This window comes from Talpa europaea (assembly GCF_964194135.1).
Source record: "Talpa europaea genome assembly, chromosome: 3".
Classification (NCBI taxonomy): Eukaryota; Metazoa; Chordata; class Mammalia; order Eulipotyphla; family Talpidae; genus Talpa; species Talpa europaea.
The window spans coordinates 62,933,986-62,953,619 of NC_140069.1; the positions used below are offsets into that span (position 1 = coordinate 62,933,986).

At 34.5% G+C, this 19,634-nt stretch overlaps 1 protein-coding gene across 1 annotated transcript in view; it reads left to right on the forward strand.

Moving 5' to 3' along the window:
- The window catches only part of LOC311168841 (transcription elongation factor A protein 1), a gene marked incomplete at its 3' end in the record, with an annotated part of 49,482 nt that extends 32,026 nt beyond the window's left edge, over positions 1 to 17,456 (forward strand). Inside the window, exons 8-11 of the mRNA XM_084230566.1 lie at positions 3,903 to 4,049; positions 7,504 to 7,575; positions 16,387 to 16,477; positions 17,269 to 17,456. Coding sequence (XP_084086692.1) covers positions 3,903 to 4,049; positions 7,504 to 7,575; positions 16,387 to 16,477; positions 17,269 to 17,456 — 498 coding nt within the window. The remainder of the gene's footprint in view (positions 1 to 3,902; positions 4,050 to 7,503; positions 7,576 to 16,386; positions 16,478 to 17,268) is intronic.
- Between the last annotated feature and the right edge of the window lie 2,178 nt (positions 17,457 to 19,634).

A 19,634-nucleotide genomic window follows, 5' to 3' on the forward strand; every position in this document is an offset into this window, starting at 1 on the left:
ATACTTTTGGTTTTGTCTTGTCTTTCATTTTTGAGGGCTTTGTGTTTTGTTTAAATTCCATTTCCATTGTCTTATGTGTTATTTCTATTATTATTTTTTGTTTGAGGGGTCTACTGAGGGTAGTATATTATGGGTTATTTGTTTACCTGTTCTGTAGGCTGGTCTCTGGTTCTGATAGGCCATATTATCACTTTTCCTCTCCATGTTAAATGACTTAGGGGTCTGTTGCCTTGATAGTTGTTGTTCTGTTACTTTATAATAACCCCTTTAGAATTCCTTTTATGTGTGGCTTGGTGTGATAAACTCTTTCATTTTTGCTTTTCAGTGTATCTCCTTAGTCTTCCTTATTTATTGAGTGTTAATCTTGCTGTGTAAAGAATTCTTAACCAGAAATCTTATTTAAGTACCTTAAGTATCATCTTCCATTTGCTTTGTGTTTATAATGTTTGTACTGAAAAATCTGTTGACACTCTGATTGGTTTTCCTTTATAGGTTAACCATTTTTCTCTTGATGTTTTTAATCTGATCTTGTTAGTTTTCAAAAGCTTTATTTTAATAAAGCTTGGTATCTTAACTATAATTAAGCTTGTCTTGGTATGTATCTGTCTGATAATATTTTGTTTGGAATTCTTTGGGTCTCTTGGATCATACCTTCTGGTCTGTTTTCCAGATTGAAATGATTTCCAGCAATTATTTCTATAAATAAATTTTCTATGCCTTTCTCTTTCTCTTCTTCTTCTGGGACTCCCATGATATGAATGTTACTTCTTTTTAAATTGTCCCAAAGAGCTCTTACATTATTTTCAATTTTATTTTATATTTTCTCTACATTGTTCTGTTATATTTGTGTGTTCTCCAAAATTGTGTATTCAAGCTTATTAATTGCTTCTGTTTGTCTGGTATTGATACCCTCAGTTGAATTATTAAAATGAGCTAAAGCTACGGGGTTTTGTGATTTCTAATTGCTATATTTTCTTTGTCTTCATTCTGTTCTTGTTTTATATCTTATGTTGGTGGTTTTTATTTTAGTTTCAAAATTTTTAAAACTTGAACCCTTTGTCATCCTTGCATTTCTGCCAGGTTGGTGCTCCTCTCAGGGTTTTTTTTTGTGCTGGCTTGTGAGTTGTACTGCCCAGTTCTGACTATATCAAAATTCACCTAAAGTTTTCCTACCCTTTCCATTGAACAATTGCTTCTAGAGTGTTCTGTGGCGGTTTGTTTTTTCCTCGGGGGTTTTTGGTTTTATTTTACTGCAGTTTATTGTTGAGTATCTGAAGAAGGGTAAGTCAAGTATCTTCTTTACTCTGCCATTTTCTTGCTGGACTCCCTACTCCTAAAAGTTATATAGAAAACGAAGTTAGGAGTTCATTGTTTATAGACTTAGTTGTTCATAGATAATAGTTGAAATGTGCCTACAATATCATTCTTTTATTAATCATCTAGAAGATTAAATTTGTCTTTCTATATGGTTAATAAAAATTGCTTTATTTTCAAAATTTATTTCTTGAAAGCATTATTAAAAAATTTAAAACCTCCACATAATAATATTTTATCACCCTTTTCATCTACCTTTTTTCATTTTCCTTTGAATTAATTTTAAGCATTTTCAGACAGTGTATTCTTTTACCTCTATGTACTTGGAAGATAGCTTTAAAAATATTTTTTTGCATAACATAGTGTCATCGCCACAACTGACAAAACTAACAACAGTTGCTTAGTGTTATCTGATACTTATTTCAGATGTACATTTTCCTGATTGTACATTTACTTTGATCAGAGTCCAATATTTGCACATTATCTTTAGTTTGGTTTCTTAAGATTTTGAATATATGTATTTAGTTCTAAATTTAAGTCTATCCCTGGCCCCTTTTTTATCTTCATGACTTTGATCTGTTGAAGAAACTTGTTTATTTCTTCTGGATCTTACAGTATAAATTTTATGTTTGCACATTATTATGATGTTATTTATCTTTTTTTGTTCCTTCTATTTTCTGTAAATTGGAAGCTAGTTTTATGGCCTTGATTGCATGCAAATTCAACTTTTTTTCTGCATAACTGCTTTCTAAATGTACTTTTTCTTTGTATTGTCAGCATAAGATACACATAATATCTTGTTGGTCTAAGCTTGCTGAAATTGATCTGTGGGTTTGGGAACTGACAGTCTCACTCCTCTATTGTAAAGTTCTTTTCATCTAATATTTTCTTGAAAATTTTTTATAAGTGTTGCAAAGCAGTGGTTTCTCAAATTTTGTCATTTTTCTCATATGTATTAGCTAGGTTTATTTGATAAAGAAGCACTTTCCCTTGTAAATTTAGACTTTTTTTTTTTTAATATTTATTTATTTATTTATACAAGCACTGGGTATAGTCAGAAGCGCGGGAGGGTGAGAGAATTCACCAGAGCCAGAGCAGGGAACAGAACAGGCAGACCGACGAAATACACTACTGAGGGGAGCAGCAGGCGAGACAGGAGAGGTCTGCCACACCATGTGGGACCCTTGCTGGTGGCTGAGGATCGAACCGGTGCTGCAGAGGCTGCAGGCAGCTTTGCAGCCCAGCGCTCAACCGCTGCACCACCAGGGGAGGCCCCCTAATTTAGACTCTTTCTTAACCCTATTGGTTTTAATTGCAAAGGCAGTGTAGATGTGTAATTCTTTCCCTTTAATTAACAGTTATCAGAATGAGTTATTGCCCTGGTAACTGCAAATGGTTGTTTTTGTTGCTGTTATTTCTCAGTGTGTGCACTATCCTTTTTTAAGTGTCATCATGGGCACTTAGTCATGATGGACCAGTTGGGATTGGTTTTTTACAGCAATTTATTTTGTAACTGAAGGTATTATTCAGTCTTTTTTTTTTTTTTAAAGATTTATTTATTTATACAAGCACTGGGTACAGTCAGAAGTGCGGGAGGGTGAGAGAATTCACTAGAGCCAGAGGGGAGAGCAGAGCAGGCAGAGAGACGAAATACACTGCTGAGGGGAGTAGCGGGCGGCAGGAGAGGTCTGCGCACCATGTGGGACCCTCGCCCGGTGGCCGGGGATTGAACCGGCGCTGCAGAGGCTGCGGGCAGCTTTGCAACCCAGCACCCAACCACTGTGCCACTGGGGAGGCCCTATTATTCAGTCTTTAGCTAGTGAAGACCTCCCTCTTATTAACTCCTCTGTCTATTTGAGTCAACCTCAGTAATCTTTGGTAGTTTCCATGCTTTCTACCGTAAAATGTTCCTGGCTTATCTTGCTCATTTCTTGATGAAAAACTTGAACCTGACATTTCTCTGAAGTTCCTTGATTCATTTTTGGGGGGCATAAGGTAGAGGCAACTGTAGAGTCCACTGTTTGTGTATTAGAGATGCTTACTGCTACATGATTACATTGTTTACAAGTCTTTAAACAGTAACTAAGTTCACTTTCACACACAAAGTTACACATATTTGAAAAGATTTTAAAAAGAAGCAAATTCTTTACCAGTCATTTGAGGAAAAATATTAATATTTCCTTTTTTTTAAGATTTATTTTATTTATTTTGTGTGTAAGAACTGGTGTGGGGGAAAGGGGAGAGGATTCACCAGAGACAGAGTGAGGAGCAGAACAAGTGGATCTACTGAAATACACTGCTGAGGGGAGCAGTGGGTGAGTCAGGAGAGTTCTGCTGCGCCATGTGGGTTAGCTGGGGTGTGGGGGGGGATCAAATTCAGCAGCAGCATTGGCTGAGGATAGCTTCATAGTGCTGAGACTTTAACCCCTGCGCCACCAGGGAGGCCCCAATATTTCCTTTTTGAAGAAGTGTTAAAAGTTGATTTTTATTTTATTATTACTAAGTTATTTGAGCATACTATCATTCAGGATATATGTCTATAGAAGGAAGATGCTTTTAACGGATTGGTTTTGCCACCTCCCTGATAGGAAATGGCTAGTGATGAGCTCAAAGAAATGCGGAAAAACTTGACCAAAGAAGCCATCAGAGAGCATCAGATGGCTAAGACGGGTGGGACCCAGACCGACTTATTCACATGTGGCAAGTGTAAAAAGAAGAATTGTACTTACACACAGGTTGGTGATTATGTGTGTAAGCTTATACTTATATAAGAATACTTGGAATTCCTCTTATAGAACAAGTAACAAATATAGCTACTGTTGCTTCGTTTGTTATATTTTAAGAGATGTGATCGCTTAAGTGTAAGAATGCTTTCTTAATACTCACAGATTCCAGCAGTTCCGAATAAGTTGATATATTTATACTTTCATAAAAATTGTTAAAGCTATGTTGTAAATACAATTTACAAAATATTATGAGTTTAATAAAATAACTATACTCTCAAGAGTTCATAAGCAGTTGATTATTGGTTAGTATGTTAAAAGGCTATTGTGTTGTTTTTTTTTTTTTTTTTTAATTTGGCTGGATTGAAGAAAGTTCTTTGTATGTTTAGCTTAACTGTGTATCAGGATATTTATTCTGTTTTTTTTTAACATCCTGATGACTTTTATTTTCATAGATGATCTGACTGATCTTCCATTTTGATTTTAAATAGCTGAACCATGAAAAAGAACCTTTGAAAAAGAACCATGTTATAGTTATTTTGTTTTTGTGTGTTTATGTGAAAAATTTTTAATCACTGTCTTAATTTTATTTGCCGACTACAGTTTTTTGTACTGTATCTATAAATCTGGTGTATTTAAAGTTTTCCCCTGAAAGAACACTTAAGAAATATAACTTAAAAATAGCATTACTAAGCTCTGTATAAGTAGTAGAAAGAAACCTTTACTTGAAAAAAAATGTTAATGGGTATTTTTAAGGTTAAAATTTTATAGCTACAAAAGATTATGAATATAAAGTTCCCCTCCATTTTTTCCTGTAGGTACTTAATTCTTTTCAGTAAAGTTTTCTAACTATATACCATGAATAGGTATCAAGTCTTCATATTCTTTTTTAACATTACCCAAGACAAAGACTTTTTTTTTTTAATTGAACTAACATTTGTTTGCAATACTGTATATGCTTTAGGGGAATAGGATCACTCCTCTTCAGATGTGTGTCATCACACCACACCCACCACCCAGGAATATGATTTACACATAACAGAATCATTAACAAAAGAGGACTTCAAACACATTGCTGCTAAACGCTTTGATATATTTTAGGGGCCAGATTTCAAAGTACATAATATTATCATTCATAAAGAGTTTGTGACATAAAATGGTAGTATTCAAGTTGTCAACTCAGAAGACAGAATTTTTTGATTCTCAGGAAAGCATGCTAGTTCATCTCTTGACTGGGTTCTTTCTGTTAATGGAAATGAGTTTTGTTTTTAATCTTAATTATTTAAATATGGTTATATAAAAATATCACTCCTACTTTGGTAGTTATATAAAAATATCACTCCTACTTTGGTAGTTTTAAAGAAACTTTAACTTAAATGCCTTGCCACTTCTACTTAATATGTTATAATACATGATATTTTCAGGATAGAATTTTTTTGCTGAGATTTTTCTCTGATTACAAACATGTAAAACTATTCAAACGATTTTCTGAGACTGTTCTCATAATGTTGATGTATTTCAGTAACTATCAGTATTATACTTCTGCAAAATAAGACACTGAGATGTCAGATTTACAAGTATGGCTAAATGAAACTTTTTTTAAAAGTTAAGAGAATTTAGATTGGGTAAATGCAGTACTATATCTGAAAATGGAATGTTGCGCCCCTTTATAACTGAAAAAGGTATATAAGCTTATATACGCTAACCACATGTGTTTCATAAACAGGAAAATCAACATAAGTCCATATTTGCATGTATATGCCTCAAGCATGTAGAAAGCCACACAACAGACAGTAATTCCATGAGGGGAAACTAGATACTGCAAGCAAAGACATGCTAACCTTGCTAAAATTAGAAATTATGGTTTAAAATAGGATTGATGTTTTTGATTCTTTTTGCTTTTTGAAGTCATCGCTTTTGTGTTATATAGGTTGTGGTTTTATCCTCTCAAAAATTTCTGCTGTAGGATCAGTTCACCAGAGTCTTACTTTTAGGTTAGATACAGAGTAAGTCTTATTTGTGTGAAAACAGCAAAAAAATAGTGGCTCTAAATGGAGAACACTAGAACTCAAAATCAACGTATATTCAGAATGAAAGCTTTGGAGTTAACTTGTCTTTGTTTATAAATCTAAACAGATATGAAAAGTTGGCTAGATATGTAAATAATGTTTCCTTTCAAGTGCTGATTTTTTTCCTTTTCTGTTATCTACATTCAGCGTTCAGTAACACTACCAATAAATATAACTCTACCAGTAAATATATTTATAATCTCTTAATCACACAAAATTCCCTCTTTAGGTAGAAAACTTGTAAAGTGGTAAAATTGACAACAGACACAAAACCCTTGAGTGTGATTCTCGTGTACCCAGCAGAGATCAGATGTTTTTTCCATAGAACCAAAGGTTTTTCATATCTACTTTTAAGCCTCTAGATAGCAATATTAAGTTGATGTAAAATATTTTAGAATTTTTCAAATCATTTTTTTTAATTTTATTTTTTTATTTTTTTAAGATTTATTGATTATTTATACAAGCACTGGGTACAGTCAGAAGCGTGGGAGGATGAGAGTAGAGAGCAGAACAGGCAGAATGATGAAGTACACTGCTGAGGGGAGCAGCAGGCGGCAGGAGAGGTCTGCGCACCATGTGGGACCCTCGCCGGTGGCCGGGGATTGAACCGGCGCTGCAGAGCCTGCGGGAAGCTTCTCAGCCCAGTGCTCAACCACTGCGCCACCAGGGGAGGCCCTTTCAAATCATTTTTATATCAACACCTTAAACAGAAGGCTGTTACTTTGAAAATATATCTTCAGATACAGTTTTTTGAGTTAAAAAATCATGTTGATAATTTATGGATATCATGAAGCTTCTTATTTTTGAAGTGATGAAATACTTGGATTGAACTTCTTATATTAAATTTAAATAAACCTAACTCAAAATGCACCATTATTTAGTATATAGGTTCTTCCATCTTCCTCTTCTCCCCCGTAACTAACCTGATGTAATAAACATGAAAAAAACAAAGAAGGGAGAACTTGGAAATTTGAAGTTTGGAATGTGTATTCTCTTGATATTACGTAGCTTATTTGAGCTTATTTCAGGGTCGCCATTATTTATATATACCACATCTTTTTTCCAATTCATGTTGTTGGGCACTTAGGTTGTTTCTCTAGATTGGCCAGTGTAAATGTTGCTGCAGTGAACATAGTGGTGCATATATCCCTTTGATTTAGTGTTTTTATATTCTTTGAATAGATACCTAGAAGTGGAATTGCTGGGTCATATGGTTGATCTGCTTTTAATCTTTTGAGAAGCCTCCATTCTGTTTTCCTAGGCCAGTCTACATTCCCATCAACAGTGCGTGGAGGTTCCTTTTTCTCCATATCCTTGCCAACATAGAATGTTCTTATTTAGGTTGAACTTTTTGTAGTACTGTAAAAAGTAATATTTTTCACTTGATTTTGCTGCAGGTACAAACTCGTAGTGCTGATGAACCAATGACAACATTTGTTGTCTGTAATGAATGTGGAAATCGATGGAAGGTATGGCCTATTTTTGGATTTATGTTTTGTTTATTTCCTTATGTATTTGACAGTGGGCATGCACTACTGCTATTCAATTCATGGTAAATTTTGAAACATTGATAATGAAGTGTATACAAATATGCCAATCCAAAATATGCTACTTTGGTATATTGATTATTTTGAGTTTGTAGGCAATTGAAAATAGCAAGTGAAGGGAGAGACTTTTCCAACCTCCTTTTATATGCCTAAAGACATATCCTCCAAAAGGAACTTAATTGTCATAAGGTCTTCTCCTTGGGGGTTTCATTAATCCAGGAAGATTGACTCATCACTCAGACAAATTAGGGTCAAATTTTTGTATAATCCACATAAAGTGTGGCTTTACAATTCACACTTAAAAATCATCTAAATAGGGATTGGGGGTGGAGAAGGTGGGTCATATGCCTCTTAGGGAAGAGTAAACAATTTTTAAGAAAGATGAAAAGGATCCTTCAAAAAATAGATATTTTACTCATTTATAATAATTTCTTTAGGTATTTTCTTAAGCCTACCTAGATATCTATCTTGACATCTAAATATATTCCTAGTTTCACACTGTCCAGTATTCTGGAAGACCTTGAGTAACCATTTGTTATGAAATATAAATTTTCTGTGCTATTAGAATAGTGTTAACTTACTATTTTGATGCAGGAATAACAGCAGTGAATCTTAAATGTGTTATTATCACAGTCCTGTATATTAAATTGCTTCAATTCTTATACTTCTGGAAAATCGGTTTATGTGTATTACATATCTTTGATTCTGATTCTTTCTGATTCTGAAAGAATTATTTCATCTTGTTGAAATTCAGTTGAGTGTTTTTCAATTTTTATTTAGCAATTACAGATGAGTGTTTTTACAACTTGGTAGGCTTTTTTATCAAGATATCATATCACTTATGTACTCTTGAATTAGTCTAAAAAGGATCAGGTTTATGTTATTTAAATAATTTATTTGTTAGTGATTTTTTTGTAAAGCACAAAAAATAAAATTTAAAATTGAGAGAAGAATTACACATCAGTCCTAAGACCATTTTTATTGATAATACGTGTGGGGAAGTTAGGACTGTGGTGTTGGGGAGGCTCACATAGCAGGAATGTAGTCTTTGGAGCCAAACTGATTTTGAACTTTTTTGCCACTTACCATTACTGAATTGTAATTTTTTAAAAAGATTTATTTTTATTTATTTATGCATACAAGAACTGTGTTGTAGGCCAGAGGTGTATGGGGTAAGAGGATTCACCAGGGACAGAGTTGGGGAAAAGAACGGACGGATTGACTGAAATACACTGCTGAGGGCAGCAGCAGGCAAGACAGGAGAGGTCTACTGTACCAAGTGGGTTAGCTCCCTGGTGAGTTAGCTTCTTCGCTGGGGGTCGAACTCGTGCTGCAGTGGCTGCCCATGGCTTGCTAGTGCTGAGACTTAACTCCTTGCACCACCAGGGAGGCACTGAATTGTAATTTTTCATGTATGTTAAATCATACATTGTGATGAGAGTAGAGTTAATAAATTTAAAATGCCTGATAATTGTTGGTGTTTCAATCATGCTAGTTATTTTTATTCGTTTTTATGAAGTTTGTGCAAGATTTTTTAAGTGACAGATTTTTCAGTTTAATGCTTATTTTGAGTTACTTAGAGTTTAAGACATTCTCTGAAAATCAGAAGTGAATTGAAAACCAGACAGAGAGGGAATAACCTCCACAAATATGGTAATTGACTTGACTTTAGATAATATTTTAGGGGTTGAGACTAGTACCCACTTTGTTATATACAAAGACTTACTTTTTTGAGTTGGGAAGGTTACTAGTTATGAGAGCAGGAATGTAGTCTTTGGAGCCAAACTGATTTTGAGCATCTTCATAGTTTGAAACAGTTTCTCCTATCCTGAGTTGGCAGAAGTTTTTTCATAGTTTAAAATGGACTTTCATTTTTTTTTTTCAATGTTGAGAATATCTCACTTTTTCAGATAGCTTTCTTAAATTTGTGTTACATGATGAATGATGATTGTTATTAGTGGGTTATTGCAGTTTGTTTTAAATATAGTCAGTCTGCATCATAAATTTTGTACATAGTACCTATTTGATTTAAGACAGTTCAGAACAGCATAGAAAACTGATACCTAGGATGACTGACTCTAGAAGTTCGAGTTTGAAATTATTTTTTAACCTGAAAACATTAAGAAGGGAGGTACTTAATATTTCATAAGTATTTCTTTATACATTCATATTATTCTAAATTGTTGAAGCCCTTGTATTTTTCATGTTTGAAAAACATGAAGCCTTTATATTTTTCATGTTTGAAAAATATAACATCCTTCTCAAAAATGTCTCTTTAGCAGTATATGCTGTATTAAATGGGGGAGGGGAGAAACTATATGCCCATTGTTTGTCTTTAAAGGTCTCATATAATATTTCTTCTTTTTTTGACAGTTCTGTTGAGTTGGAAGAATTGGCAAACTCTCTGGACCACTAAGAAAATGGATTTTGTAATTAGCTTTAATGCTAGGCCAAGCAACTAGTTTCCTGCAAATCAGATTTTAAAAGTAACTCTATCCCTTGAGTTAGTTATTGTTTTTGACATAGCACCCATTCCTTCCATGCATTCTGTAGTTTCAGATTGATAGGGAGACCTTATAATTGTATGGTATCTGTTTCAAGACATTTTTTTCTTTTTTATAAGTAAGATGATATTAAACTTTTATCAATTAAACTTTGGGCAGTTAGTTTTTACCTTTTTCCTTCTTAAAGGAAACATACCTTAACATTTTTCCAGCCTGAAACTGAAATAACAGATAAGTTATTCTTCTCAGTTAATACATAAATGAAAGTTACATTTTTCTCCCATATTGTTATGTACCTGCAAATACTAAAGTAGGAGAAGAGGCAGTATAATTGCAAGTTTACCAAATACAATGTGTATTCAAATTATGCCTTGACCAGCTTATCTAAATTGTACATAATATTTGAACTAGCATATGATATTGATTCTAATTACTATGTTCACAAGTCTGGGATAATTGGATATTATTTTGCATTTGTAACTGATCATTTCTTGTAATTTCTTGTACATGTTTATTGTTCTTAATAGATTTTACTTTGGAAACAAGACTTTGCTTTGTTGAAATCAGTTTGGTTTGTTTAGTTAGCTGTTTGACTTGTAGTGTATTTTAAGTTTGCAGAAAACTGTTTAGTAGGCTTTTCAGAAATCCCAGCACAGAAAAAGAATGAAATCTTCAGGTTGTTTTTTTTTTTTCCCCTTGCTTAGGAAGATATACTGAGAAGAAAATGTTAGCTTTTTAGTGTAGTGAAGTTATTGTAAACAGTTCATAACTTGATTTTGATTTGGAACGCTGTACTGACCAAGGATTAAGTTTAGAACTGTGTAATTTTAAAACTGTGGTCTTTCCATATGGAGGTTGATAGAAAATATTTTTATCCAGTCTAGTTTGTTGACTTTTTCTGTTACACGATGAATGAGATAGTTGAAAAAGCAGAATATATGGGCAATAATGCTGTTCCTTTTACAGTACAGATATCATGATTACATTTACTTTTTGTTTAAGTGTGTACTATTTGTTCTGTTAGGAATAAGAAAAAAATGATTTTCATAGAGGTTCCTTAGGGTTCATTTACCCTAGCACATCTTCAAGGCTACTGTTACAAAAGTCTACGTTTTATCATGCTAAGTCTGTATTCTTTTAACCACCTATAGAAAGACCTCAGTATATGCTTTGCATTCATTCCCCTTTCTTATTTTTTCCCATTTCTTACTACAAATCAGTTTGATGTCATGCAGAAAACAGCATTTACAGGCCCATGTTGTCTCCATGTGTCAGAATTGAATTGGCCCACTGATACTATTGCACATCTACTCCGTAGGTTCACAGATTAACCTTTTGTTTTATCATTTCAGAAAGGAAATGCGTTTTTGAAAGAATGAGTTTTAGAAGACGTGAAAGTAGCCCCACTTTTAAATTAAGTGATCCATTTTAAAATTTGTAATTCAATAAAGTTTCTTCTTATTAAACTTACATCATATTTTGTCATTTTATTTAGATACTGAAACTTACTTTACCTTTTGTTTGAACGTTTCCCCTCTCGTTTTAATTAAATGGTGCATGCCCAGTTTTAAGTGAAAACTAGTTTTGAGCAGTAGTATAGAAGCAGCAGTATTATGTTCTTCTCTTTCCTGGGAACCCCAATGAAGGATGAGTAGAGCATGCGTGTGTCCCATGTGTATACTTAGTGTATATAATGTGAGAGATTAAATACCTTTTAACCATTAGGAAACACTAGCCAGTTATAAATTACTGGAAGTAAATGTTTTCAAGGGTATTATTTGGCAATATTTATTGCCTGAGCAAAGTATTTGTTAAATGAACATACAGAGAAATTAAGTTAATGAAGAGCCATCCTAGGCACGCAGAAAATAACCACTTTACTTCTCTTCCTTACCTGAGAGTTGTAACTTTGGCTTTTAGGTTTTTGCTAGACCACGGCAAAAGTTCAGAAATGTTTATGTACACCTAGATATCAAAATCTATATATGTTTTACAAATGGAAGAATGTTTAAATAGGACAGCAAAAATAATAACAGGCTATACTTAGAATTTTTATAGGTATGTGATGATTGTCCTTATAGTACAAATGTAATTTGGGGATTTGAGTTGAGTTTCCTTCTCAAAAACTGTAATTAAAAATGTTGCAATTTAAAGTTTTAATGAACAATTATCCCCCCTTCCCCACCTCCTGACACACATTATATAGCTATAGAAAATTAGTCATTCAAGAGGAACTGAGTAGCTCGCTGGGAAATGCTCTGAATAATCACTGACATAAAATCCACATATTTTTCTGTTTTAAAAATAAGCAAAGTATCAGCATTAATGATGTTACTTCACAGTGAATAGATGAGTGACAACTTCCTAAGTTGTAATGGAGGAATTATGTTGAAGAAAACTTAAGTAAATTGAAGTCAATCAGTAGTAATAAAGAAGTGTTTTGGGGGCCTCCCCTGGTGGCACAGAGGTGGAGCGCTGGGCTGCGAAGCTGCCCACAACCTCTGCAGCGCCGGTTCGATCCCTGGCCACTGGCGAGGGTCCCATATGGCGCACAGACCTCTCCTGTCTCGCCCGCTGCTCCCCTCAGCAGTGTATTTCGTCAGTCTGCCTGTTCTGTTCCCTGCTCTGGCTCTGATGAATTCTCTCACCCTCCCACACTTCTGACTGTACCCAGTGCTTGTATAAATAAATAAATAAATCTTTTTAAAAAAATGTTTTAGAAAAAAAATAATCACAAATCTGTTAGATAACCAATAGCTGTGACTATTAGAAAAAAGTTTTTATTTGACACTTGTTTACTGCTTTGTCTTTAGCACTTGTAAAAATGTTTGTCACATAGTAGGTGCTTATGAAATAGTTTTTCTTGGTTATGTTTGTGTCATTTCACCTGAGGAAATAGGATAGATAGCTAACTACCGGTTGATGTTTTTTTTAAATTTCAACTTTAAAGGAAGGAATATGAGCTAGCGTGTTGAGATCTCTTTTGGCACCTTAATTCTTCAAAGTGATGCAACAGTTATTATTAATTGAAATTTCTTTCCCCCACGTTAATATGTGTACTCTTGTACTTGTTTATCCATCTGGTGGATGGAAAATGAAGGCACAGATGATTACCTCAAATGACTTACCTAGTTCTGGTTCCTCTGGGTGCTATAAAAAGACAGCTAATATATTTTTTTTTCCTTAATGATCATGACTGCAAAGATAGGAATATCTTACATATGATGTGCCATACTCCGGTTAAATTAGCCAAGTGCTTCCATTGGATGGTGATGTTGGAAAGTATAACTGATGATATAGCACAAAAACTACAAGAGCACTGGAATGGAATGGCATAGTTATAGCTTCTATCTTTTTGTCACTTATTTCCCAAACATATCATTCATTTAAGGGATGCCTTCTCACTTCCATATGACCCTAGTGGGTCTGTAAGTCATAATGCCCCACCCTACTTCATGCTCTTTTTCTGGGATTACTGTGTGGAAGATGGCAGAAATACTTTTTCTACTGGAATAGCTAAATTAGGAGAAGCTGCATTTTGCCCATGATGTGGAGAGACCCTCTGTGCATGAGGAAGTTCAGGGAAGTTAGTTGGAAGGAAGGTCTTGATAACAGGTTTCTTGCTGCAAGCAACTGAAGGAAAAAAAAAAAAAAAGCAAAAAATCCTGAATTGTTTTGGATGTGTTTGAGCTAAGTAAATGTATAATGATTTTAAAAAGTACTGATAGAACACCAAAACCTATGGAGCACTATAAGATTTTCAATTAATTACAGAAGCAAAGTGATCTGGAAGGAGCATTAAAGTCATAGATCTATATCAGGCTGATTTGTCTCAATGTTGTTTCACTGATCTCTTTTTCTCCTTGTAATCCTAATCCTCTTTTAAATGATCAAAATACATCCATAGATAAGTGCTTGCTAGTTCTCTTCCTATTAAAAACATACGAATTAATACAATTAATTAATTTTAGGTGTACAATACGATTTAATATGTGTGTGTATTGTGAAATGAACACCACAATAAGTTTTAGTTAGTATATATCACCACACAGTTACAATTTTTATCTTCTAAGAATGTTTAAGATCTATTCCTTAGCACTTTCAAAGATAAAGTACAGATTATTAATTATAATCATCCTGCTGTATATTTAAAAAAAAATTCATGATTAAGTGGATTTTTTTTGTTGTTCGGATTTCCCATTCTACTAAATTTTAACTCCTAGTTTTCTTACAGTTAACATCTTTTGTTATTTCCCTTTACAGAATATTCCTCTGGGATTGTTCATTCAAGTTGATGTCAAGGTCATTATTTTATCTTCCATGAGGTTAAGTTGCATTCCTTAGGAGAAATCCTCTTTGGTGACTGCTGTACTTTAGATGATTCAAAATAAAAGAATTTGGCTATGTACATGTCAGGAGAGAAAATTTAAGAAAGTTTACCTCCAAATTCAGTAACTAATAGGGAAAAAAAACCCTCACTTTTTACTTTGACACAGTAGAATCATATTTTTATATGAAGGCTGATATTTTAAAATAAATTTATTTTGTCATGTTAATATGTGATAAAAAAGACCATGACTACTTGAGCCTTTATGAGTTCTGGGAGCAAAGAGGATTGGATAAAGACTGTTTTTAACTATCGCCTCATGAAAATGGTTCCATTGCCTTTGTCTTCTTCTAGGTCAAAATCATGAACTAGAGAACATGAATCTTTCTGACTCTGATTTTCTCAGTTTTCCATGCTCCTGTGTATTGTATCATACCAGGCTTTCTAACCTTCTTTCCTAAGAAATTAGCATTGTGTAATGGTTAGGAGCATGGATTTTTGATCTGTGCAGATTCAATTTGAACTATAACTTGCTGTGAGACAAGTGCCCTTGCCTATCTGTCTGATTTGTAAGGAGGAATACCGTCCTATAGTTGTGGGTAATGTGGTACTAAACAATAGTTGTAAATACCTTAGAAAAAGCCAGTTTCAGCTTAGTAAATGAGAAGAATTTTTTTGGGGGGGAGAGGATGGCCATTATTGGTATTATCAATGGGTGCACCATTATACATATCCTACAACTTGCTTTTTTCATTTGACAGTTTACTTTTAGAATACTTCTGCCAGTGTATGTAGATGTATTACATTCATTTTCACCATAGAGCACTGTATAGATAGGTAACAGTCCCTTTAAAAACTACTCCCTTATGGATAGTTTTCTTACCATTGTTCTAGGAACTATCATTCTTAGAAGTTTAACTGTTCAGCTAGTGGATGTGTATCTTCAGAATGCTACATATTGCCAGGTTGCTTTTCAAAAAGTTACACTAGTTTAACCACTTGTTAGGATATAAATACCTATTTCCTGATACATTTGCTAATACTGGATATTATTAATCCTTTTGATTCTTGCAAACCTAGGAAAAAATAGCAACCAATATCTCACTTTGTATTCATGATTATATTTTTGCATTTATAAAGTGTATCTGTTATTAGCCAGTTGATTTCGTCTATTAATTTTGTTTTTTATTGTGTCTCCTTTTTTGTATGGAGGCCTATTTCTCATTAATTTGTAGGCACTTCTAATACATTCTGATGTTTGTGTTTTGATTGTTTTTACGTCTTTTTTGATACATGATTAAACTTTTTTAAGTGTAATTTAATCTCTATTTTCATTGATTTCTGGATGTTATGTTTTGCTGAGGAAGACCTTTTTCATCTGAGATAAAACTATTGATTTTTTCATTATAAATATGTTTTCTTCCAGTAATCTATGTTCTTTTTTAGAAAAGCTTCTAACTCTTTAAACCATTTTGAAATTATAATAATGTGTACTTATACTTTTTCTAAATGGAGAGTCAATCATTCCAACCAAATCAGCTTGTCAAATTTTACTAAAAACCTTGGAATTGCATTGAATTTGTGGGGAATTTGGGGGTGGCTTCTAGATTCATTCACATACATAGATGGTACTATAATTTTACCTACTGAATTTGTCTGTAGTAGAAGAGTTTCCTAGTCACATGAACTGTGATATCTTTCTGAGGTAGGACATGTGTGAAACACATTTGAAATGGAGTTTTTATTTTATAGTTATGGAAAGTTCAGTTTTCATGCTTTAACACTCTAGTTCAAATATTTATTGAGTCCTTCTAAGCTAGATGTATATAAATTGAACTCCTGTGCTTACAGTCTAATGGAGATGACATATGTGTAAATAAATGGATAATTTGTTCAACTCAGGTGGTATGTATTGTACAGGATATTCTTGGAACACTAAAAATGGCACCCACTAAAATGGACTTAGGAGATCAAGTAAGGCTTCTTGGAGGAGGTAATATGTAGGGTGAATCTTGAAAGAATGACGGGAGTTAGCTGAGTGAAGGGTAACATTTTTGTGAGAATTTAAAGGGTAGCAGAAAGTAGGTAACATAACCATTCCATAACTGCTCTCAGTTATGAAAGTATGAAGTGGGATATGTGCCATATATATATATATATATATATTCTAGAGTCTAAAGCATACATAGGGTTGGCTTCAGAACCTGTAGCCTGATTGTAGAAGTCTTTGCTTATACACCATTACAAGAACTTACTATTGTACTCCAGGCAGTCAGGAACTGCTAAAATTTTTAGGGAGTGAAGGTACAATCAAGCAGATTTATATGTGGGAAAGATTACCTTAGGATGTTTTATTTCTTAACTTCAGTAACCTTGGTTACTATACATTTTAGGAATATTGGTTTGCACCTCTTCAAATGTGCATTACATACCTCACACCTAGGGCATCTTGAAAGATGTATATGAATGGCCCAGATGGGTGCAGGGAGGTTAGTTAGGAGACTCTTGGCAATGATGCAAACAGATGAGAGATAAATGGGATCAGAAGAAATAGCAGAGACACATGAGAAATATTCAGAAGGTAATCACAGTAGGATATGGTGATATTTGGGAGACTAAAAAAAGGAGTCAAGAACTTAGTGACTCACTAGGTGGTCAGGGGGCTGGGTCTTGACAGGGATGGGTACAGAGTAATAGCAATAACTAATGTGTATTTTATATGGATCTTTCAATTTTTACAGCAATGCTAGGGGTGAGGAACTGTTATTACCCCCATTTCTATAGATAAAGAAGTTGACTCAGAAAGGCTAAGCATCACAATCTGCAGTAAGTGGAGTCAGGAAGTGCCTCCAGAGCCCAGCTGCTGTGCCCTTCTGCCTGGGGAGAGAAAGGAGAAAGATGAGAGAGAAAATGAACGACGAGCACACCTCATGAACAAGGAAGTAGTATTTCAAGCAAGGCAGCAGCAGTGATGTCAGTAAACTTAGCAGATCACTGGGAAGATCTGGAAAGTAGTGTATGTTGGATGTGGCAGGGAGAGACCTCAGTAAAAGCAAGATGGTGCATTGTGTGGGAGGAATGACAAGAAACAGCAAGAGTGGACTATTGTGGGAAGTCTGATGAAAAAGGAAAGAGAAACATCAGCAGTTACATAAGGCAGGTTTGTTTGAAATTGGGGAATCTAAGGATGTGTTTGGTAGGAAAAAGTCAAGGTGAACCTGATGATATGGTGTGGGAAAATCAGTGGAGCAAAATTCTAGGTAAGAGTATTTCACTTACCACTGTGGACCTTTGTCCTCTGATTACACACCCATTTATTTGCTACTGTGTTCCCCACATCCCTGGCTTGCTTCCTAGCTGTATTGAGTGGTGAATCCTAACTCTCCCTTGGGAGCCCTTGTTTGTCCATCCTTACAAGGATTTACCCTCAGCCCTTTTTAAGACTACAACTCTCTTGATAATCTCATTCATCTGTGTGCTTAAAAATAGCAAATCAGCACGTCAACCCAGACTGGACCACACTGGACCCTCCATTCAACTGGTTTCTTGACATTTTTCCTATGTTATCTTGTACTCTGCATGTCCACAGCTGGACCTATTTGGGTTTGCTTCAATTAAGAATATCTTCCCTACAACCTCGCCCCTTAACACACATACTGTTCTTGTTCTGTAGGTTTTAATTTTGGAGCTTCACCGAAATCTTTCTATAGCCCTTCAAGATTTCATAGTTCAGTATGCTCCTGTTCCAGTCAGTGGTCCTGACTATAGCTGACATGGTTACATCCGCTGCCCTTCCTTGAATGTAAACTACTGACTGAATGGCAGGCTTTATGCCTTAACCATAACTATATCCTTTATGTTAAAGGAAAAAGTGAGACTAAGTTATAGCAAAGGAGTGATGCTTTGAAAGGGAGAAGGAACACTTTTTTGGGGACTGGATGGAAGAAGGTGAGAACAGATGTTGATCTATACATATTTATAGGTTACATGGGAAGAAGAAGGTATTGGGGGAAGTTTTCATGTAGGCGGTAAACTGGTTTGAGGGTGAGGGTTTCAAGTGAGGGGCCTAAGGAGAGTAATGAAATCATCAAGCTGAGGTCTGGGTTAGGGAATGACCAAGAGGAGCCTGTCCTACATAGGGCTTAAGAGGCCAATTAATTTGCCCTCTTATTAATTGCCCTCAAATTAATTGCTAACCCACTGCTGAAATCAGTCCAAACTGTGAATGTCTTTCCCATTCATTGTAGTGATGGATTTCTTTGGATGGTGTAGGGTACAAGCCAACATTTTTACCTATAAGTCATAAAGTTAACAATTTGCCAATGATAAAATAGTGGGATTAAACAAGATCCTAGTCAGGGAGCTAAAAGATACCTTGTATGTCTTCCTACTTACTTAATCTTATATTTCCCAAATATTTACATCTGAAAAAAAAAAGATTGAGATAAAATTCTTGTGCTTTATTTTTTAGAGGGAAAATGCCCATATTTCTTTCAATAATAAAAATGGAAATATGCTTATTTGAAAGTTATGAACATGACTAAGTTGTGAAGTTATAAATTCAATTCTTTAGGTTGGCAGATTCTGATAACAGTAACTTTTCAACAAAAGAATTTTCTAAGCACTACTTTTATCAAACAATTTAGACTGATCCACATAAGAGAACAGTACTTTACACTAACCATATATAGATACAAACATATGTGTCTACATATGTATATTTTTAGACACAGTGGTATATTTTTAAAGTAGTAGTCACATCTTTATAAAATGAGTATTTGGGTTTGATGCATAATGGCATCAAAAAGTGAAATGTTCAAAACTGAGCTTGATGGAAGGGAGGAGTAGCTGAGAGACACTTGACTGTCTTTGCTTTGGGGGAAGAGTAATCAGGTACTGAACTCATGCAAAATGGCAAAGTGGTCCTGTTTGCTCCAGTAGCCGGACATGCTCTAGGCAGTATGGAGCTTCTAGTGTATCCTTTGTCGTTGAGAACATGCTACTGGTATTGTAAATGGAAACACTATCTTTTTAAAATAGTCATACCCCATTAAAATAAAAAAAGAGTATCACTAAAGGCTGCTGCAATTTACATTGTGAATATCTAGCCATCTATAGAAGGAAGCATCTGTTATTAAAATAGCCCCAGT